The 23831-nt window shown below is 47.6% G+C and overlaps 1 protein-coding gene and 1 non-coding gene across 2 annotated transcripts in view; both read left to right on the top strand.

Annotated features, from left to right (window-relative positions):
* The first annotated feature begins 663 nt into the window (after positions 1-663).
* Positions 664-23831, top strand: part of MOCOS (molybdenum cofactor sulfurase) — a 57913-nt gene continuing 34745 nt past the window's right edge. Inside the window, exons 1-7 of the mRNA XM_065890298.1 lie at positions 664-805; positions 7057-7146; positions 8545-8611; positions 9490-10134; positions 13120-13196; positions 16351-16550; positions 22672-22788. Of these exons, the coding sequence (XP_065746370.1) occupies positions 664-805; positions 7057-7146; positions 8545-8611; positions 9490-10134; positions 13120-13196; positions 16351-16550; positions 22672-22788 (1338 nt within the window). The remainder of the gene's footprint in view (positions 806-7056; positions 7147-8544; positions 8612-9489; positions 10135-13119; positions 13197-16350; positions 16551-22671; positions 22789-23831) is intronic.
* Positions 15218-15347, top strand: LOC136133378 (small nucleolar RNA SNORA20). Its single transcript, XR_010656522.1, has one exon. It is a non-coding gene; the product is annotated as a small nucleolar RNA SNORA20 (small nucleolar RNA).

Below are 23831 nucleotides of genomic sequence, written 5' to 3'. Positions count from 1 at the left end.
GGGATGCAGGCCCCTGGCGGAGCGGAGGAGGTGCTTTTGCTTGGGTCACACTGGAGCTACCGGGCCCCGACGGTGCCCACCTGCCGCGACCTTATTAACCAAACTCATCGGTCCCCAATCATTTTCCTCTTCCACCTTTTGCTCAGCCACATTCTCAGAAACGCCGAGCACACGCCCCACTGGGGAACAGCAATTGGGGAAGTCTCCTTGCAAACGCCCCGCCCCGCACACTGGGGTTCCTCCACGGAGAGTGAGGCTCCTGGGCGCTGCGCTGGGCTCGGGCCAGGGAGAGTCGGCGGGAAGGATCGCCAGGTTCCAGGATGCCCAGCCTCTCCGTGGTACCGTAAACTAGAACTTTGTGTTCCAAGGGTCTGGGGGTGTCTCCGTGGACTCCGTTGGAAAGCAGTTAAAAGAGACAATCACTGGCACTCCCTCCCCCTGCCCCCAGGTGGGAAAAGGGCCGAAAGCAGTGAAACTCCGTGAGTCAGCGAGCCCGTGGCAAGCCCGGCCTGCCGGGAGAGGCGCCGCCCCTCGGCGGGGACGCGGTGCCACTGGCTGGCCGGGAGGCGCGGCCGGGGCGCGGCGGGGCGGAGTCGCGGCGGGCGGGCCTCGGCGCTTCCCCGGCGCAGCCCGCTTGGACTGCGCGGCGCTCAGGCCTGGGTCATGGCTGGCGGGGCCGGGCAGTCGGGGACCGAGCTGCTGGCCTTTGCGCAGTTCCTGGACTCGAGCCCGCAGCCTCTCGTCTACGGGTACGGCCGGCGCAGCCTGCACGAGCTCCGGGAGCGCGAGTTCGGCCGCCTGGCAGGTGAGACCGGCGGGGGCAGCTGCGCCGGGCCTGCCGGGAGGCCGTGGGGGACACGCGGTTTCTAGAACCGACGTGGAAGGAACTTTTGCTCCCGGCGGGAGCGGCGTTACCTCATTAGGGACCCATTTTGAATCGAAAGACCTGGAGGGATGTGTCCACGAGCTCTCTTTGTGGACGCGGCTCCCTGAGGTCCCATCTGCAACCCCAAGACTTCTTGCTCCTTAGACTTTCCAGGGATGTAGGACCAAAGTGGTCCTTTGCCGCCTGTCTCCGCCCTCTGCGAATAGGGCTGAGGATTCTTTTTGCCTTCGCTTGCCACGAGACACCCGGCTCTAAAGTTCCAACTGGAACCGGGGTTGCAAAATGCAGGAATGCCAGGCGGCCGTGACTGTTCGGGTGATTGCCCGGGGACGGGAGCGGTGCACGGGCGGCCAGCTCGCGGGGTTGGGACCGCGACTCTGAGGGCGCGCGGGTTGGGGACCGAGGGGCTGCGGCCGCCGTGCAGGAGCTTCCCGAGACTGCGCTCCAGACTCCGCTGGGATGGCTCCCAGCAGTTTGTATTTTCGAAGTCTCATTTTTCTCACTAGTGTAGGCAGAACAATGCCTCGGAAGTCCAGCTTGCTGGGGGACCTGAAGAATTAGCAAACCGTGCAATTTGAACTTTAAGTACAGGACGAGCCAGTACATTGGATGTGAGGACCGGGATCTTATCGTGCCTTCGAGTTCCGCAAGGCGGAACAGGCAGGTTAAATTGGAAGACAAACTTGATCTGGCCAGTGGTCCTCCCAACCCACTGCTGCAGGGCGGGAGGGCGTTCCGCACCAGGTCGGGACTCATCCTTTTCCAGCAACCTTCTGTGAGGGGCTTCGCCAAGCCTTAGAAGGGCTTGCTGTTTGAACTGGGAGGGGTGCCGGGTAAGTGGGCAGGTCGTGGCTCCAGGCACTGGGATTTGAGGTGTATTTATTCTGTCGTGGTGAACAGTTGGTGCCGCTCGCCTGCTCCTGGCAGAGCAGCAACCATGATTTATGTTTCAGTTATCAGGTAGCTGACTTCAGCTCTTTGGGTCATTTTCTCATGTTCCGGAATGTGATTCCCTCCCCTCCACCCACCTTTGGGAGCTTTAAGGGCTGTGCGCTCCTCCTCGAGTGGCCCCATCTATACTTAAGTAGGGAAGCTCAAGGGAGGAGACAGGGGCCCTCTGGCAGCCTCTCTTCACTCCCTCTCTGATCTTCCTAGTTGCCCATTCACCTGCTGGAGACAGTGCCCCCTCTGTCTGTCTGTCTCTCTCTCTCTTTCCTTTTCTCTCTGAACTTTTTTGGTTATAGAAACTTCCTACCCACAGAAATAGAGACACCTATAGAATGAATACCCACAGGTGCAGAGGACTTGAGAAAGTCTCCCCATTCTTTTGAAGCAAATCCCAGAAGCTGTTATAGTACAGTAGGTAATTATTTCAGCATCACTCCTACTTAATCCCCTAATCCCCTCCAGCTCTCATCCCTCACACCCATCATTGGCTGACTTCTCCTCTCAATACTACCCTGGGAAAGTAGAAAGTAGATCCCTCCTTGTTTCCTTCTTGTCTCTCAGAGAACAGCACCCTTTTCCTCAAATGTAAAGTTTAGATGTGATAGCCAGGATCCCAGGCTGGCCTTCAGTGCCCTTTAACATCTACTGTAATTGTGACAGTGTTCTGTGATTATCTATCTACCCACCTACCTACCTATCTACTATCTATCTATCTATCTAGTACAATTTCCCAGCATTTCCTCTACATTATGGTTGAAGTAGACTTTGTGGACTATAAACTCACCCTTACCGCTGCTGGGAGTCTAGGAACATAGCCCCCTCTTTTTTCACACAGAAACGAACCAACCAGAAAGAGGGCAGGGAAAAACAAGCAAACCAAACCACAATAACGTAAGATTCACCTCCTCTTTCTATCCCTGACCCCTACCCACCCAAAAGTTTTCTTGCAGGTTTGAGAATTTGTCTGGTTAAGTGGTTGCTCTGGATAATTAAATGCTTAACCTTTAAGTGCTGAAATATTTTGCATAACCCATTGGATGGGAATGTCCTTGTTTTGGTGAAGAGAGCATATTGATTACACAGTTGTGGTTCAAGTGGTTCTTAAAGCCTGTGGGTGCTGACTGATGGTCACTCACCCTGCATGGAACCAAGAACTGAAGGTGCATGAGCCAGAAGAGACCCTGGAATTCCCTTTCTTGAAGACCTAACGCTGATTGGTTTGGGGGTCGTTTGCCTACTTCTTCTAATAGCGACACTAATGCTCCCCATGAGCGTCTCCCTGATGCTGGGTGGACAAATGCCTTTCTTATGGTGTGGTACCTTTCTATTTCTGAATCTTTAGTAAATGAGAACATTATTTTAAAACTAATTTTTTTGGCTAGGTAATACATTTAACATGGTACCAAATTCAAGAGGTGTCAAAAGAGGATGAAGAATGCCCAGGGAGCAGCCCCAACTCCAGTTGCCACCACTATGGCCACCCCAGAGTCAACTGCTGCTCTTTGTGTCTTGTTTGCCTTTCCAGTGCTTGTCTATATTTATATGTGTGTGTACATGTCTTTTTTTTTTTTTACGTAGTTGAGCCATAACATGTCTTACCACCTGACATAGTTAATATTTATTTGTTTATGGTCTTTCTCTGTCATTATCATACCAGCTTCTATTTTGTCTGCTGTTATGTCCCCAGCACTTAGAACAGTGCCTGTAACACAGTACGTGCTCAGTAAATATTTCTTGAATATAAAAACACTCAATAAGCTAGGAATAAAGGGAAATTTAATCAACCTGATAAAGGCCATCTACAAAAAAACCACAGCTAACATCATACTTAAAGGTGAAAGAATGAAAAATTTACCATTAGGATCAGGAACAAGGCAAGGACGTCTCTTCTCACCACTTCTATTCAGTATTGTGCTAGAAGTTCTATCCAGGACAATTAGGCAACAAAATGAAATAAAATACATCCAGATTGGAGAGGAAGAAGTAAAGCATCTCTACTTGCTGAGAGTATAATCTTGTATACAGAAGATCCTAAAAAATCCACACACAAAGCTATTAGTACTGAAAAAACAAGTTCAGGAAAGTTGTAGGATAGACGGTCAGTATACAAACATCAATTCAATTTCTCTACAGTATCAATGAACACTATGAAAGTGAAATAAAGGAAACAATTCCCAAAGCATCAAAAAGAATAACATACACAGCAATAAATTTATCAAAAGAAGTACAAGACATACACTGAAAACTACAAAATATCATTGAAATAAAAGAAGATCTAAATAGGGCTTCCCTGGTGGCACAGTGGTTGAGAGTCCGCCTGCCACCGATGCAGGGGACACAGGTTCGTGCCCTGGTCCGGGAAGATCCCACATGCTGCGGAGCGGCTGGGCCCGTGAGCCATGGCCACTGAGCCTGCGCGTCCGGAGCCTGTGCTCCGCAACGGGAGAGGCCACAACAGTGAGAGGCCCGCGTACCGCAAAAAAAATAATAATAATAAAAAAAAAGACCTAAATAAGTGGAAAGACATCCTGTATTCATGGATTGGAAGACTTAATATTGTTAAGATGGCAATACTCCCCAAATTACCTACAGATTCAATGCAATTCCTATCAAAATCCCAGACAGTTTTTTGACAAGTTGATCCTAAAATTCACATAGAAATGCAAAGGATCCAGAATACCCAAAGCAATCTTGAAAAAGGACAAAGTTGAGGGACTTCTCTGGTGGCGCAGTGGTTGGGAATCTGCCTGTCAATGCAGGGGACGTGGGTTCGAGCCCTGGTCCAGGAAGATCCCACATGCCACGGAGCAACTAAGCCTCTGTGCCATAACTACTGAGCCTGTGCTCTAGAGCCCGTGAGCCACAACTACTGAGCCCGCATGCTGCAACTACTGAAGCCTGTGCGCCTAGAGCCCGTGCTCTGCAACGAAGTGTAGCCCCTGCTCGCCGTTAACTAGAGAAAGCCTGTGTGCAGCAACGAAGACCCAATGCAGCCAAAATATAAAATAAAATAAAAATTACTGAAAAAAAGAGAACAAAGTGGAAGGACTTACACTGCCATAAAAGTAAAGGTAAGTAAGATTTACATAAAGTTATAGTAATCAAAACAATGAACAATGTGGCATTGGCATAAGGATAGATACATAGACCAGTGGAGTAGAGTTGTAAGACCAGAAATAAACCCATACATCTACGGTCAATTTATTTTCAACAGGATGCCAAGACTATTAAACAGGAGAAAGAATAGTCTCTTAAATGGTGTATCCACACACCAAAGACTGAAGTTGGACCCCTCTTCAACACTGTATTAAAAAATTAACTCAAAAGGGCCAAGCCTAAATATAAGAGCTAAAAGAATAAAACTCTTAGAAGAAAGCATAAGTATGAATCATCAGGACCTTGGATTAGGCAATGGTTTCTTATGACACCAAAATTACAAGCAACAAAAATAGACAAATTGGACTTCATCAAAATTTAAAAAAAATTTTTTTCAATGGCTATCATAAAGAAAGTGAAAGAACCAACCAAATGGGAGAAAACATATGTCCACACAAAAACTTGTATACAAATATTCGTAACAGCATTATTTATAATAGGCAAAATTGGAAACAGCCCAAATATTCATCACCAGATGAATAGATAAACAAAATATGTGGCATATCCATACAATGGAATACTATTCAGTCACAAGAAAGGCATGAAGTTCTGATACATGCTACAATATGGATGCACTTGAAATTATTATACTAAGTGAAAGAAGCTAGACACAAAAGACCACATGTTGTATGATTCATTTATATGCAATGTCCAGTGTAGACAGATCTATAGAGGCAGAAAATAGATTGGTGATTGCCAGGGGCTAGGGCTGGGTGGATCTGGGCAGTGAGTGGTCATGGGTATGGGGTCTCTTTGGGGGATGAATGAAGTGTTCTAGAATTAGATAGTGGCCATGGTTGCACAACTTTACAAATATTCTAAAACCACTAAATCATAAACTTTACAAGGGCAAATTTTACAGTACGTGAATTAATCTCAATAAAGCTGTTATAAAATAAATGAAAAATCCATCCTGCACAAAACAAAAAATATTTGTTAAATGCATGAAAGAATGAATGAATATATTCATATTGTATGTTCTTGAAAACATATCTTGGAGTTTGTTCCATGTCAGTACTAGATGGGTGTATTCAAATTCTTTATTTTAAATACATGTTGATAGATATTTAAGTCATTTCCAACCCTTTGCTCTTACAGACAGTGCTGCACTGAATGTCCTCACTGACAGACCATTTCACAATTTATAAGACAGATTGCTGGAAGACAAATTGCTAGGTCAAGGGAGTTTGCATTTTTAAAGCATGAGCGATATTGCTAAATTTCTGTCCATAAAGAAGTTGCACCCATTTACCCTCCTACCAGCCGTGTAACAGCGGACCTGTTTCCCCACACCCTCACCCAAACAGTGAGTTATCCTTTTGATCTGGGGCAGTCTGAGTGGTAACGCTTGGTATCTCACTGTCATCTAAATTTACCTTTCTCTGTTTGTGAGAGAGACTGGAAAGACCACAGCCATTCCCAGTCATCTCCGAAGCTGTCACAGCTGTTGTAGGGTTGAGGACTTTGGAACTCACTATGGAAATGTAGAATCAGGGCTTGACAGCCTGGGAAGCTGCGCGGAAATTCCAGAAGAGGGTGTGTGTCATAACATGAAATAGCTTTGCCATCCTGAAGCATGAACGTCCGCTGGGCTTCTCCTCTGTGTGGGCTGCTCTCCCAGGTTCAGAAGAGAGCTGGTTCATCAGGAAGGCTCTCAGGGCTCTAAGGGTCATTAGATGTTGAAAGTGCAGTTCTTCCATTGCTCATGCCTCCACTTGAATTCAGAAGCGCACATCAAGGGGGAGAGGGATGGGGGAGGGAAGGACTGGGAGTTCGGGGTTAGCAGATGCAAACTAGTATACACAGGATGGGTAAACAACAAGATCCTACTGCGTAGCACAGGGAACTGTATTCAGTATATTGTGATAAACCTTAATGGAAAAGAATAAGAGAAAGAATATTAAAAAAGACGATGCATGTCAAAAGGCTGGGAGAAATCAGTGGCCTGGTGCTACGTCTAAACACATCATATGGGCGCTGGTCAGGGTCACACAAACTAGATCTAGGTGAGATGAGTGGAATACCTCTGAAGAATAATCCCAGCTTTATTTTGTGTTTTCTTTCAGGAACTGTCTATCTTGACCATGCAGGAGCCACGCTGTTCCCCCAGAGCCAGCTTACAAGCTTCACTAAAGATCTCATGGAAAATGTTTATGGTAAAGAAAAACACAGCATAACTGATTTTGCACTGAACGTTAGCCAACTACATTCAGCTAATATATCTATGCTTAATAAAATGTCACATTAACAGGCGGGGACAGTGCTGAACACACAAAGCTGAGTAAGCCCCGTGAGAGAGGGGGTCAGGCAAGCAAGCACCCAGGGCCAGTCCCTGTAGCACATGTGCTGCTGGGTGGGAGGGACTGCCCCAGGGACATGCAGGTTCCTTCCAGAAGAAGGGGTCAGTGGCAGGAAGGGCACGGGGTGCTGTGTTTGGTGGTGGGATGACCCTGTGGGACCAGCACAGCGCAGAGGGTGGGACAGCAGGAGGAACATTCATTCATTCATTCATTCACCCTGTAAATGTTTATTAAGCCACTCTGGTGTTGGGGGCATGGTGCTGTAATGGGAACAAAGTAATACAGTCCCTGCCTTCATGGACTATGGTCTAGTAAAGACAAGACCTCAATCAAGTGATCGCCAAATAAATGTTAAAAAAAAAAAAAGAAAAGTAAAGTAGTGTAAAATGTAAATAAGGTAAATTATCAATTGAGCAAAGGGCTGTGACCAAAAGGCCCCGGCACTACGGGGGTCTGTATCTGCAGAGTGACGGTGAGTTGGCAGCGTGAGTGTCACAGAAAGCTTCTACAGGAGTGGGGCGGATGCTAGAGGAAGAGCAGGAATTCACTCGGAAAAGAGGAGAGGGCAGATTAGGCAGAAGGAACAGGGTGAGCCAGCGTGAGCCACGACCCTGTGGTGGCTTCAGGAAGCAGCCCAGAACCAGGGAGGGGAGGAGAGCGGTGCAGATGGGAATGGAGAACTGCGGAGGGACAGCACACAGTTAACTTCTCCCACCTGGTGTGGGTTTTGGTATCTATAAAATAGCTCAGAGGACAGGGCCAGGAATCTTATCTATAGCCCTTGAGGAGGAACTAAAGGTCCTTGACTTTGTTTAATGGCTAAACCATTATTATTTTGTCTTGCTTGACTTTTCCTTTCTTACTGCATTTTCTCACTTCCCTGATTAAATTTACTGTTTGGAACTTGGGGAAGGCTGGGTCCTATGATATTTTTTTTGCTTAAATTTTGAGAAACTGAGGGAGACGATTTTGGAGGAACACAAAAGGAGAGACTATAGGGCTTCCCTGGTGGCGCAGTGGTTGAGAGTCCGCCTGCAGATGCAGGGGACACGGGTTCATGCCCCGGTCTGGGAGGATCCCACATGCCGCGGAGCGGCTGCACCCGTGAGCCATGGCCGCTGAGCCTGCGCGTCCAGAGCCTGTGCTCTGCAACGGGAGGGGCCACAACGGTGAGAGGCCCGCGCACCGCAAAAAAAAAAAAAAAGGAGAGACTATAAGTAGTGACCCAACGGCTTTGTCTTTGTAACCTGACAGGTAATCCTCACAGCCAGAACAGCAGCAGCAAGCTCACCCATGACACGGTGGAGCAGGTGCGCTACAGGTGAGCAGCAGAGGCGCCAACTTGTGTGGCATCTGTGGGTGGATGGACTTCCTACCACCTGCCCACATCCCACAGATCTTCTGAGCTGGTTTCAGGAAGATCATGTTCAGCTAAATGGCCACACATGCACGCTGATAACCATCAGGGTCAGAGGACAGGAAGGTGAGGCTGAGCAGGTGCAGAGCGGGGCCGACCAGAAGCACAGGTAGGCACCTCTGAGGTGCCCAAGCTGTTGTGTGTGGCTCTGGGCTGGTGCCAGAGTTCCTGGGGGCCAGAGTGACCCAGGTTCCTAAGTCTTCTTTTCAGGGAGAAAAAAAAAACGCTTTCTCTGTTTTTTTTTCTTTTCGTATTTCAGATTTAGACATCTTGTTTTTTCAGTTTTCCCCCCTTTACTAATATTTGCACATAACAAATTAATTAGTTTTTGGCAAATAATTTAGGTGGTACCTAAAGATATTTGAATCTATACAATTTCAAATTATTTCCAGTTTGAAAATGATACTCTTTTGCTATAGGGTTGCCCGTATTAAAAGCAGTGTTAAACAAGTTGATGATTGAAAACTTGTTATGATAGAGCCAGACAGTAGACTGAGAAGGGGTGTTTTCAACTGAGTTTAAGGTAGTTGTGGATTTTTGTCTTCTCCATTTGGGGGTGGGGATTTGGGAGGCTGGGTGATTTTGCTGGTTTGCACCCATTTGCCATCCCTTCCCACAACTTCCTCTGCCCCTGCCCTAACTTCACAATGTGACAAACCCTATCTGGCTTTTTCCTAGCTCTTAAGGTAGACAGATGTCGCATTTAGTTGAAATACAACTAGCTCCAAACATTTAACACTGGAGGGAAACCAAGGAGTTCCCTGATGCTGTGCCTCTTCCAGGATCCTGGCACACTTCCACTCCTCCCCAGAGGACTACACTGTGATTTTCACGGCCGGGAGCACAGCTGCTCTTAAACTGGTGGCAGAGGCTTTCCCGTGGGTGCCCCCAGGCCCAGAAAGCAGCGGGAGTCACTTCTGTTACCTCACTGACAGCCACACGTCTGTGGTGGGCATGAGGGAGGTCGTCGCGGCCATGAACATCACTTCCATCCCAGTCAGGCCAGAGGACATGTGGCTGGCGGAAGAACAGGAGGCTACCGCTGCCAGCGACCCCGATGGCCAGCCTCTGCATCTCTTCTGCTACCCAGCTCAGAGTAACTTTTCCGGGACCAGGTACCCCCTGTCCTGGATAGAAGAGGTCAAATCCGGGCGGATGTGCCCCGTGGGCGGGCCCGGGAAGTGGTTCGTGCTGCTGGATGCGGCTGCCTACGTGGGCACCTCGCCTCTGGACCTGTCGGTTCACCGGGCAGACTTTGTCCCCCTCTCCTTCTATAAGATCTTTGGCTTCCCCACTGGCCTGGGCGCCCTGCTGGTGAATAGCCGCTCAGCTCCTCTGCTGAGGAAAACCTACTTTGGAGGAGGCACGGCCGCTGCATACCTTGCAGAAGAAGACTTCTATATCCCCAGAGAGTCGGTGGCTGAAAGGTAACCCGGCGATGGGAGTGGCCGCTGGAGCTCAGCAAGGCTCGGGTCTGGCCTATGCCACCTGTAGGATGGTGCAAGGGAGGTGCTGGGTGGCAGGGCCCGGATCCGGGAGTCAGAGGTCAACTGGAGCTGCCACAGCGGGCTGTGAACTCTGCCCTGTGTGTGGGCTTCTCCACAGCTGTGGGAGGATGAGGGCCTGCAGGGAAGGGCTGCGAGCAGAAGAGATGAAGGCCTTCCAGGGAGTAAGGAGGATGGGCCCTAGGCCTTTTGCCACAGCACTGACATGAGGGGGCAGCAACTGAAGCAGTGATTTACAAGGATGGTGCCATTTGGAACAGGTGTGCATACATGTTGACAGCATAGCTGTATTTCAGCAGCTAGTATCAGCTCAGCTTGGTTTCTGGTCAGCAAGAGGAACCAGTTAAATCAGAGGCCACCAGACTCGGGGGCACAGCTAACAGCAGCCTCTGTGAGCCTCCCAGGGGTTACCAAGGAAGTTTGAGGGCTGGCAGCTCCTTGCCTGGGTTTGTTGGTCTATGTGTCATTCTCAGCGTGCAGGGGCAGGCGGTGTGGCTCGTGCCCAGGAATCCCCCAGATGCCAGTGGCTGGGGACCGTAAGGTTGAAGGTATGAGATGGCAGCTGACCCAGGGTTCTGCTGGGTCCAACAGTTTTAGTATCTATACTGGGTCCAACAGTGGGAGATACCATGAGGTGGGGGCCAGGAGCTGGTCACTCTGCTGGTGCCTGAGAAGGCCCCGGGGCCTGTATGGGAAGGTGGCTCAGATCCCCCGCAGACCCAGGTGCAGACTCAAGGGTCCTGCAGGTAGGCGCATGGTCTCGGCAGTAGAGTCATAGTCTAGAGTGTAGGTTCTGGAGCTGGATCGTTGGGGAGTGAATCCTGGCTCCACTGCACACTGTTTGTGGGAATAGGAGCCTGTGACTTGATCTCTGCACCTTCTGTTTTTCCTATAAAGTGCATCTCTAAAAGGATACAGTTCTTTAGAGCTAATGTAGGTGAAGCACCAAGGTTGAGTTGGCATCAATAGGCTATGAGGCTATCTGATGTCTCTTTCATTTAGGACTTCTCCATAGTTGCGCGATTCTAAAACAGGAAAGCTAATGTAAAACCTTTTGAATCCAAGTGTGATAACGTAGCATATAATATAAGCGAGTGAGAAAAGAATGACAGGCACAGCATCATGTAAATTAAAGGCAGAACAAAATGACAACCCAAACTTTATTTAGTCAGTAGGGGCACCTGAAGACCTAGGGGAGTGGAGCAGCTCATTACAGGCACGGCATGAGCGGGCTGGGCTGGTACCACCTCTTGCCTTCAATTTGGGTGAATCGCCTTATGGCAGGTGCTGCACCAAGATTCCCAGAAAGCTGAATGTATTTATTTACCATGAGAAGCCTCATATTTTTCGTGTGAACCTAGCACTAGAGCTTGAGGTTTAATACCGAACTCAAACGTTTCTTGAACATGCATCTGAACCCTGTTCTTGACCTTTTCTGTTTCATAACCCAGTGAGAAACAACCCCTGATGGAAACAAAAAAGCCTCCCTTTTCCCCTAAGAGTCTGTTAATTATTGATCAATCAATAATTATTTATTATTGATCAATTAATGACAGAAGCCATTATTGCCTAATCATGTTTAATTTATTAAGGAGTCATTAGTTACTAACTTATTAATGGTCAATTAACTGTCAACTGATTCATTATTACTTCTGTATATCTATTAATTACCATTAGTTTTATAAGGATATTAACATTCCGGTAATGATATTTTGAGCAACTCTTATCCCTAGAGCGTTAAAATACAAAGCACGGTATTTCCATTGAAAACTTCAACTTGCGTAAAGACTGCTGTTTGTCACCACCCTTTGTGGGATGCTTGCTGGAAACTCCTCGCTGTGCCCCAGGCCTCCCCCTCACTAATGAAGCAGCCAGAGGCGTTTTATCAAAACCTAGGCCCCATCGCCACTCCTCTCTGCTCAGAGCCCTCCGGCCACTCGTCTCATCCAGGGTGAAGCCCTCCGCCTTGCTGTCTTGCTCCTGGCCTCACTGACCTCCTTGCTGTTCTGGCTCTACCTGCTCAGGGCCTTTGCTGCATCCTCTCCCTGGAACTCTGTTTCCCTCCAAAACTGTTTTCAAAAGTGAGCAGTTTCCCTCGCTCCCTTAATTCCACTCGGTCTCTGCTTGAATGATCTCCCTCGGAGAGGACTTCCCCTGACCGTCTCATCTAAAGCAGCCGCCAGCCCTCCTGCTTAGGCAACTTCATTGCACTTGTCACCCCCCGGCTTGATGCTTATTTGGCTTCCCTGCATGTTTGCTGTTTGTTACTCCTTGTTTCTGTGCCCTGTGAAGGCAGGGATCCTACCTGTCACGTTAACTGCTGTATCCTTAGCACCTAGAACAGTGCCCGGCATGCAGTACATGGACAGTAAAGATTTGATGAGGATTTTGTCTAAATGAATAATTATAAAATGCAAATATAATTATAACGATAATCAGGAAGTTTATTGAGAGCCTTATAATAGCTGTGGTCCTATAGACTTCAGAATCATAGACTCTTGTCAAGAACCTCATGGCTGCACAATTGATCTGACTGGATTGATGCCCTGTCAGTGGTGCTCTCTTGGGGTCAAGGGCAGCATTTCCAGAGCCCACAGCACTTGAGGTTTTGTCAAGTCTGAAGTCTTCCAAGGTGGTGACTGTCTTTCAGGGCCCTTTATCACCGCTGCCAGCCCATCCCAAGTAAGCTGCAGACCAGGTCAGGCCCAGAGGCAGCCGGCATGTCTTGGTGTGCATGGCCCTCTGTCTTGAGAAGGAGAGGGGAGAGCAGCGTTGTATAAGGCAGCAGAGGCAAGGGCTCCATAGATTACGGCTAAGGCTAGAGTCAAAGCCCCGTTGTCACATATACAAAATGCACACGGAGGGGTTAGCCGCAGCCTGACCTCATCGCCCTCACCACCATTACAGATTTGAAGATGGCACCATCTCCTTCCTTGACGTGATAGCGCTAAAACATGGATTCGATGTCTTAGAGCGCCTCACAGGTCAGTGGACCTCTTTATCTGTGTGGAATTTGCTTCCTGTTGCCCGTGTCCTCGAGGGAGCCCTGGCCTGGGTGGGATTCGGATAAGGAGAGAGTCTGTGCAGGTGAGCAGCACATGGCAGCTCTGCCCTGATGCCGATGAAGCTGATTCTAAAGAACTTCCAGAAATGACTTCTGAGGCAAGAGCGAGAAACTGGACCTTTTTTTTTTGGTCGGTTAAAAGAACATTTTAACAAGTGATAGACATTCCAAATCCAGAGATTAATAATCTCACAGACGCAGAGGAGCCCTCCTTGGTCCCTGCACTGGGAATGCTTACAGATCCTGAGGCCTTATTTAGCTCTCACCTCGCTGGGTCTTCCCACAGGGGAGCTTTATGATGAGCCCACGTTGACCACGAAGGAGCTTATGCTCAGAGAGGTTGGATGCCTTCCCCAGGACCAGGGAGCTGGAACCTGGGAGGGCTAGGGTTTAAACCCAGGCAATGCTAAGGTCTAACCCTGAGCCCCCAAACACTGTCTCTTCTGCTGGCCTTTGCAATGATACGTGTTTTCTTTCCTGACAAGTGCTTGGGGTGTGTGAGCAGGTGGGGGACATTCCCCACAGGCTAACACACAGATGGATGCCACTTCCCATCTTATGGGGCTTGGCACAAGGCTGGAAGAACCTCTGTCTGGTGAGCCATGACTCCTCACTCCTGCTGCGCTCTGGACGCTCCTGTCAGAGGCTAAGCTTCTAGAACGGGGTGACACTGCTTGTACCGTCCACATGGGTATGGGGTTATGGTGAACCAGGGACGCGGCTTAGCAGTTAAGCAGCCCTCTCTCTCTCTCTCTCTCTCTCTCTCTCTCTGTGTGTGTGTGTCTCGTCATAAGGGGACCCTTAGGTCCTCAGCCTAAGCCTAAAACTGCGGGCAGACAGAATTCATAGGAGGGCTGTCGTGACAGTAATGCAGGGAGGTGAGTGGGCATCATCCAGACAAAGAGGAGATAATCAAGATAGACATTGAGAAACGAGCACTTTCTCAAGGACAGATACTAGCAAGGTATCCAAACCACAAGTGAGAGGGTCTGACACAGCCAGGGGCACCTCTGAAGGCAGATTGACAATATCAGCCCCACAGTAAGGCAAACCCTGATTTTTCCTACTTAGTTAGGCTCTTTTTTAGAAAAAACTGTGGTGAAATCTATATAACATAAAATGTACCAGTTTAGCCCTTTTAAAATATTCAATTCAGTGGCATTAAGTATATTCACATCGTTGAGCAACCATCGCCACTATCCTTCTCCAGGACTTTCATCATCCCAAACTGAAAAAACAGTAACTCCCCATTTCCCCTCCCCCAGCCCCTAGTAACCTCTATTCTCCTTTCTGTTTCTATGAATTTGCCTATTCTAGGCCCCTTATGTAAGAGGAATAATACAATATTTGTCCTTTTGTGTCTGGCTTGTTTCACTTTGCATAATGTTTTCAGGGTTCATCCATGTTATAGCAAGTATCCTTAACTGCTTTGTATAATATTAAAATGATTTAGGGAACTTCCCTGGCACTCCAGTGGTTGGGACACCGAGCTGCCACTGCAGGGGACGCAGGTTCGATCCCTGGTGGGGGAACTAGGATCCCGCATGCTGTGCGGTGTGGCCAAGAAACTAAATAAAAAAAAAAAAGATTTAAACATTAATGTAAACAAACAGTAACAGCAAAAATGAGATACATTTAAAGACAAAATTGTACATTTTTGCAATCTGTTACCAAAGGGTCTAAATTATCTGAATGCTTAAGTAACATTTTTTTTTTTTTTTTTGCGGTACGCGGGCCTCTCACTGTTGTGGCCTCTCCCATTGCAGAGCACAGGCTCCGGACGCACAAGCTCAGCGGCCATGGCTCACGGGCCCAGCCGCTCCGCGGCATGTGGGATCTTCCCAGACCGGGGCACAAACCCGTGTCCCCTGCATCGGCAGGCGGACTCTCAACCACTGCGCCACCAGGGAAGCCCACATTTTGTTTTTTAAAGGAAGATGACTTCCCATTTATTGGCTGCTATAGTCTTTCAATGATATAAGCAGTTATACACATGGGGTAAAATAATGTTGGGCCATTGTAAATTGAGGTGAAGTAACCATTTCATCTCTTCTCCATGGTCTAGACATTGCTTGCATGTCTAAATGTCCTGTGTAAGCAGGATTTCATCAAGGCACTTAGAGTGAATTTCTGCATGGACTTATTAAAGCATTGATTTAAGAATTTCACTGTTTTTAAAATAGCACTGAGGCTCATACCTCTGCGTCAGTCATCTTACGTGGGGCAAATGATTTCATGTGTGACGAGGGGGAGCTCTTTGTGTAGCGAAGAGTTTTGGAGTCGAAATCTGTGGCTCCGGGTGAGGGTGCAGTAGAAGCAGCCCTTTCCATACACCTCAAAAACTACGTACCAGCACGGGCTCCTGGGAACGGCTTGCTATTGCCGAGTTTGCAAGATCTCTTCTTGTTATTCCTAATACTCTTGCAGTTAATGCTGCCCAAGACTCCACAGATCTGGTTGCAAAATTAAGAGCTTTTCATAATGAGGCTCAAGTTAACCCAGAACGCAAAAATCTAAAATGGATTGGCCTTGACTTGGTCAATGGTAAACCCTGAGACAACAAACAAGCAGGGGTGTTTGAACCAACCATAGGTAAAGTTAAGAGTTTGAAAGTTGCAACTGAAGCTGCAATCACCATCCTTCAAATTGATGATCTTATTAAATTATACCCAGAAAGCAAAGACAATAAGCATGGAGGTTATGAAGATGCTGTTCACTCTGGAGCCCTTGATGACTGATCTGATTTCTTTGATTTAGGACAATGTTAGATGCAGTTTTCTTGTACCTCGAGTATTACACATTAAAGTGCAAAAAGCTGGGAAAAAAAAAAAGGAAGATGACTACAACAATTCCTATGGAAAAATTCCACAGAAGCAGCAGTGGTAAACTGTCGTTCGGTACCAATGACCTAATCATTTATCGTGTGGGCAGTACCATGAACTATTTACAAGTATTTAAAATCATTAATATGAGGTCCAAGTTTGCCAGTTATAATGATCTCATTTTCTTAAAAATGAGATAGTGAATTTTACATAGAGTTCATGATGCCCTTTTGTTTTCATAACTGTTTTGAGGTGGAATGGAGAACATCAGGCAGCACACCTTTACCCTGGCTCAGTACACCTACACCGCCCTGTCCGCCCTCCGGTACCCCAACGGAGCCCCTGTCGTGCAGATTTACAGCGACTCTGAGTTCAGCAACCCAGAGGTTCAGGGTCCGGTCATCAGCTTCAACGTGCTCGATGACAATGGGAACATCATTGGTTACTCCCAGGTGAGTTTTCTTTTCATCTTGCTGACCTGTTCACAACAGACAAGAATCACTCTTGTCTGGAATTCTGAAGCCTTTCTGAGCCCTGAAATTTGCAGTCAAGGCCTCTGGGCCTTTGCAATAGCCATGATGAATCCTGTGCACTGTTGGAGAGGCCACTGGTCCTTCCTTAGAGGCTCTTTACTCTTGTTCTAGCAAGCACAGCTATTTAGTTCTTCAGCCCTCCTTATTTAGCCACAGGTGATCAATTTCAAATGGGAAGAGAGAGGTCGAGTCTCTGATGGCAGTGGGAGGGGACAGCTGAAGCTTGCCAGCAAGGGAAGACACCCTAAAATAGTGTAGACAGAACAGCCTGTCTGATGCCGTTTCATGTACAAACAGCTTGGTAGCCCCACTGATACGTCAGACCATACCATAGTGTTACACAAGATTCTGGGCCTCTTACCACCATTTGTTTGCATGTTGCTTGGAACTCATAACTTTTTTTTTTTTTTTAATGAAGTAGGAATGATGTCCTTAGTAGCACAAAAGCCCTTATGTCTGCCATAGTTCATCCATATTATGAGTTCAAAGGATTTGGTAGATTGGTTATAAAGTAGTTTCTGTAGATATGCCCTTTGTATGTATTTTCTCATGAACACAATTCAGGTTTGGGAACTGCTTGGATCCTTACCACAGCTGAGTAAGCTGGTCACTGCCCAGTACATTAAGAAATCTGGAGTCACACTGAGCACTCAGACATGGCCCTAGGTGGTCAGCAGATGGGCTGTCACACACGGGGCATGGGGAGCTCAAGGCCCTTCTCAGAGCCTGGGTTTCTAGAAATGCCGTGAGGAGCAGATTTGATCATCACATAAATTTGGAAGATAGTACTCATCTTCCCTTGAAAGCCACTATCTCCAAACACCTTTGTCAAACCCAGAATTTCTCAAACAAAATCCATTTCTCATGGGATCCTGTCCCCACTTCTGAATAGCCATGAACTCTCTGAGGAACCAACTTGAGAAATATTCTCTGGGGGAAATGTTGGTTCTCACTGGTGTCCAGGGGCCAACACTCTACAACCATAAGCTGTCTCTTGGGTGAGTTGACTGTGAAGACCCCAGCCCACACTGCCCCTCACTTACACAGCCCAGCACCACTCAGAAGCAGGCGATTGTAAATGCTTCTGAAGGATGGTGGAAAATGCATCGGGGCCAAAGGTCTGCCTTCTCAAATATGTTATTCTAGGTTATTGGTACAATAAGTTTCATTCTCAAACCTAAAATAAGTGTATGTTTTCAGGGGTGTGGAGGAGGGCAGACAAGCGACCATGAAGTGTGCTGTGGCAGGCATGTTACCAAACTCAGGTTGGGTTGCTCACCACTCAAAAGCCAATAATCGAGGGGCAAGTGTCAGTAGAAAGGAAAGGTGCTTTATTCAGAAAAACTGGCAATCTGGGGAGAAAGTGGACTCATGTCCGGAGACCAACTCCGAAGATTCTGCTCAGCCATGACAATTTTTAAAGGGAAAAAGGGGAAAGAGTCTCAGTTAACCATTAAGGTAGGAGATCAGATTCTTCATCATCTTTCCATTGCGTGCAGACCCACTGACTTCTGATCTTCGTTTGGTACTGTCTTGTCCTCATGGTCCACCTGCAATTGGATGTTCTCTTGCCCCTGTTATCCGCCTGCAAATTTGCTAACAGGGACGCTGTTATTCTTTAACTACTTAATTAGAGAGTCAGTCATTCTTTAACTACTTCATTCTTCATTCTTACACCTTTTAATCCAGGAAAGGAATCAACCAGTTAAGCAAGGCACTGTGTACATTCAGTAGAGCCGAAGTCCGGAGTTAGGTTAAATGTTACCTAGTGATCTCATTTTTACAATTAAGGTCTGTCTGAGGAAAACAGAAATGAACAAACAGAAAAGGGGCAAAAGAGCTGCTTACAAATCCCCACTATCAGACATCGTTGCATTTCTATGGGAATAGGAGTGAAGGTCCATCTTCTGTAACTGCTTCATGCTGAGAGAAGGTGTCGAGATCTTAGAGTAAAGACGTCGACATGGGTCTGTAGCATCTCTTTGTTGACAGTTTTAGTTGCCCGCTCACATATATGGGCAGAGCAAGCTACAGTTATTCCTATGCCCACAAAGATATAGATTATTACAAGCAATAGCATTAATCCCATTCTTTCATCAGACACAGAGTCTGTGACTCTCTTGCCCTAATCATTAACTGCTCAAGCCTTTTCTTTTGTGACTCTGGGAGGCCTGCGAGACTTCAGCTTTTCGACAAATAAGAGGCAGCCTTTGTACTTGGCGGGGGGGGTGGTGGGCCCACAGGGTTCTGCTTGGCCCAAGCAGCGGTGAAAGAACCCCCCACCCCGCCATTTGCCCAGAGAAGCCTCAAGAGGAAGACTCCCCCTCCCCCTCAGGGAGCCTATCTGGGTGCCTGGCTGACTTCACCAGGACCTTCATTCTCCAAGGCATCACACAGGTTGAGTTTCTCCCTCTGTGCCTTTGTAGAGGAAGCTCATCCCATGAGTGGAGGCTGAGGCTGAGGCATGGCCAGCTGTGCTGGCCCGGGAGAATCTTGGGTTTTCCTGGGCTCCTTCACATGTGGGAATTCCGCAGGGATTTGGGGGGCCTTCAGAAAGATCAGATGGCATCATGGCTGGGTCTGGCTGTCTCTTTTTCAAGGGATGCGTGAAAGAATTGAGCCTTCTGTGAGAAGATTTTGGGTTCTTGTTTTTGACATCCAAATCTCCGAATTGCATTCTCCCCTCTGTTGGAAGTCAGTCTACCCAGTGGTTAAGAGGGTGGGTTCAGATTTGGACTGCCTCTTGCTGGCTCTGGGAGCTTGGGTGAGTTAATGTAAGCTCCCCAAGTCTCCGTGAAATGGGGGTAACAATCTTCCCTGCTGATAGGTTGTCACGAGGATTAAATGAGTTACGATACACAGCCCCTTAGCACTGAGCTGGTATGAAGCAAGTGCTCTATTGCACTGTAGTCAGGCCGGTTTCTCACCCTCCCTGGACGCAGCACTCATCCTGCCCCAGCAGCCAACTCCTTCACCTGGCTGGTCACTGGCCGAGCCTGTGTGGGATTCCAAAGGTCTCAGGGTGAGAGGAGATGAAGTTCTGATGAGAAATTAGTATGAAGGGTAAGCGTGGCCGAAACAGCCTCTTCCACCCACATGCTCTTCTAGGTGGGGTCCCTGTCTCTTCCCCTTAGAATCTTGGCAGGTCTATGACTCACTCATAACCAACAGAATGCTACAGAAGGTGACACTGCTTGGCTTTGGAGGCTGGGTCAGAAAAGGCCCTGCAGCATCAGCATTGCTCCCCGGGGCATTCACTTTTGGAGCCTTGAATTACTGTGTAAGGAGTTTTACACTGAGCGGCCATGCTGTGAGGAAGCCAAAAGCAGGCATGATGGTGACTGTCTGCTTTGACCCCTTCTGGCTTGGAGGCCAGATGCATACATGAGAAGCTGAGTCTCCAGGTGATTCCAGCCCCAGATGTCATGTCGCTCCCAGCCTTCTAGTCTTCCCAGCTCAGACAAGCCATCTCCTCTGGGGTCTCTCTGAATTCCTGACCCCCCTGTAGCCGTGAGCACAATAAAATGGTTATTGTTTTCGGCCGCCAGGTTTGGGTGGCTTGTTTTGTGGCTGTGGAAACTGGAATAGTGGATACGGGGTGGGTGGGGGAGACTTCTCATTCAGCTTGGCTGGAGTTGGGGTCAGGGAGTGAGGGGCTTTCCTAGGGGCTGCCCCTTGAATGGAGACCACCTGATCCTGGAGGTGGAGTAGGCCAGACCCAATGGTGCCGCCAGGTCTCACCTCAGAGAGCAGGGAACTCCTGGATTTCACCAGCAGAGGTGGCTTCTTTTCACTCTGACCATCCAGGGGAGACGGCTAAAGGGAAGGCAGTGTAGTCCCCATAAGGGTGTGTGGGAGGTAACACCGCTGCGCTTGCCTAGCGGGGAGGCCAGGCTGACCACCTGGTGACCTGTGTCTGTGTCCCCCACCTGTACTTCCCAGGGAGAAAAGTTTCAAAGGCTTCTCTGACTGGGCAAGATGTGTTTGTTTCCTTGAATGCATTTAGGGCACTCCCCCAAGTTTAACCTGAGTCACCAGGGCTGAGGACCCTCACTGGGCCCCCAGGCCCTTGGGAGAATGGAACCCTGGACCCACAAACAGAAGAGCTGGGATAAACATCCCTCGTGCCAGCTCACCTTTGAGCCTTGTGACTACGAATCACCTGTCTAGCTTTCAGGGGACGGGAAAGAGCCTTGGAACTTCTGGATTGAGTAGCAGTTAGTTCTGTGATTCAACCCAAAGTCTGAGACATTATGAAAGCAAATCGATAACACACAGTGTCAACACAGTAATGTTTGCAGCCTGGGCTGGGAGCTGAGGCAGAGCTGCTCTGACTGGTAGCTCTGCTAATTCCTGCTCTGGGAATCTACCCGGAAGCAGAGGATGCCAAGGAGCTGCCCCACGTCCCAGCCGCCCTCAGATTTTATTTTTGTGAATCTCCCTTGAGACATGTGGGCTCTCTTTTCAAAGATTAATTTACTAAAAAAATTGTTTACCAATTGAGATATAACTGATGTATAACATTGTATTAGTTTTTTTTTTTTTTTTTGCGGTACGCAGGCCTCTCACTGTTGTGGCCTCTCCCGTTGCGGAGCACAGGCTCTGGACGTGCAGGCTCAGCGGCCATGGCTCACGGGCCCAGCCGCTCTGCGGCATGTGGGATCTTCCCGGACCGGGGCACGAACCCGTGTCCCCTGCATCGGCAGGCGGACTCTCAGCCACTGCGCCACCAGGGAAGCCCCATTGTATTAGCTTTAGGTGTACTGTGCAGTGATTCGATATATATGTATATTGGGAAATGATTTACTACGGGTTTAGTTAACACCCATCACCACATAGTTACAATGTTTTTTTCTTGTGATGACAGCTTTCAGGACTTACTCTCTCAGCAACTTTTCCATGCGCCATGCAGTGTTGTTAACTATAGTTACCATGCGGTACAGTACATCCCCAGGACTTATTTTTCTTAGAACTAGAAGTTTGTATCTTTTTTTTTTTTTTTAGAAGTTTGTATCTTTTGACCACCTTCACGACCCCCATCCCTTGCCTCTGGCAGTCACCAATCTGCTCTCAGTATCTATGAATTTTGATTTGATTCCACATGTAGGTGAGATCATACAGTATTTGTCTTTGTCTGACTCATTTCTTAGCAGTTTTCATTATGACTTAGCATAATGCCCTCAAGGTCCATCCACGTGGTCACAGATGGCAGGATTTCCTTTTTTATAGCTGAATAATTATATTTATAAATCACATACTTTTTATCCATTCATCCTTTGATGGATACTTAAGTTGTTTCCATTTCTTGGCTAGTGCAAATACTGTAATGAACATGGGGGTGCAGATATCTTTTCAAGACAGTGATTTCATTTCCTTCGGATAAATACCCAGAGGTGGAATTGCTGGACCAAAGTTCCAGCAATTCGTTCTATTTTACATTTTTTAAGGAACCTCCATACTGTTTTCCATAGTTCCTCACCAGTTTACATTCCCACCAGCAGTGCACGAGGATTCCCTTTTCTCCATCTTCTCTCCACGTCCTGTTATGTGTTGTCTTTCTGATAATAGCTGTTCTAACAGGTGTGATATTAGATGCTCGCTATTAGATATTTGAGAGCTGATGTCATTGCAGTTTTGATTTACATTTTCCTAACAATTAGTGATGTTGAGTACCTTTTCACGTACCTGTTGGGCATTTGTGTGTCTTCTTTGGAAAAATGTCTGCTCATTTAAGAAATCAGATTGTTTTACATGTGAGCTCTTAACTTGGAGTTTGGTGTGAATTTGATATCTTTCACTTTTCTCAGGCCTATGTTTATAACCCAGCTGGATAAGATTTAATTATCAGTAACATTTTATAAAATGTATTTAGTAAACCCACGATAGATCATGGCCGCTTAGAGCAAAATTCCAAGCTCATATTTTCATTTTACTGTTAAGAAAGAGAGGTCCAAGTGTGGATCTGAAACTCCTTCCCAGGCAATCAGAGTAAAACTGGACACTCCTAACACTGGTTCCATGTCATATATTAAACCCGCAGGTAGATAAAATGGCCAGTCTTCACAACATCCACGTGCGAACCGGCTGCTTCTGTAACACTGGGGCCTGCCAGAGGCACCTGGGGATAAGTGATGAGATGGTCAAGAAGCATCTTCAGGTTGGTACTGGATCGTGTGGTCCAAACGCTGGCCAGCAAACCCCAATGGCGGTGCCTCTAACTTCATTAGAGGCTGGTCGTGTGTCTGGGGTCGGGGCTGGATCTGCGAGCTCATTTCTCTGAGCCCACCCTGTGAATGTGTAAAGAAAAAGGGTCAACAAAAATAGAAAACACTTCAAGATACTATGTCTCTGGCAGTCATTTTTTAGTTTGAGGGCAAACATTTAGAGGCAGAAGAGGGTTTGTTTTTTTTTTTTTTTCCAGAAGAGGGCTTTTAACAGGGGTCAAGCAAATGTGAAAATGTGCTCGTACATGCAGAGGGCCCTTAGCTAGTTCAGTCCTGCCAGAGTGAAATCTCCAAGCAGGAGGTAGCTCATGTCTGGGTTGGGTGAGGAGAGGAACTCTTCTACGGGGCATTCTGCATTTCTCAGGTCCCCTCTCTTCCTGCTGTTCTTCTGGGCTGAGGTTTGTCACTTCAAGGTACAGCCTGTTTTGAACCACTTCATAAGAATGGTTTGAGTGGCAAAGAGCCCTTATTTATATCAGAATAGTTTCTAACTTGTTTCTTTCGGTTGCCACTAAATATTGAATATATTAAATCCCAACCAACTGTGAACAATGTTTTATTTAAAAAGGAGCGGGGGACTTCCCTGGTGGTCCAGTGGTAAAGAATCCACCTTACAATGCAGGGGACACAGGTTTGATCCCTGGTCAGGAAACTAAGATCCCACACGCTGCGGGGCAACTAAACCCGCACGCCACAACTACTGAGCTCGCGGGCCTCATCTAGAGCCCACGTGCTGCAAACTACAGAGCCCACGCGCTCTGGAGCCCACGCACAACAACTAGAGAGAGAAAACCCGCACGCCACAACTAGAGAGAAGCCCATGCGCCACAATGAAAGATCCCGCATGCCTCAATGAAGATCCTGCGTGCCACAACTAAGACCTGATGCAGCCAAAAAGAAAAAAAAAAAGAGAGCGAGAAGGGGGAATTCCCTGGTGGTCCAGTGGTTAAGACTCGGTACTTCCACTGCACGGGGC

This window comes from Phocoena phocoena, chromosome 13 (assembly GCF_963924675.1).
Source record: "Phocoena phocoena chromosome 13, mPhoPho1.1, whole genome shotgun sequence".
Taxonomy (NCBI): Eukaryota; Metazoa; Chordata; class Mammalia; order Artiodactyla; family Phocoenidae; genus Phocoena; species Phocoena phocoena.
The sequence above is the reverse complement of the archived record's forward strand: the minus strand, read 5'-3'. Positions and strand labels throughout refer to the sequence as shown.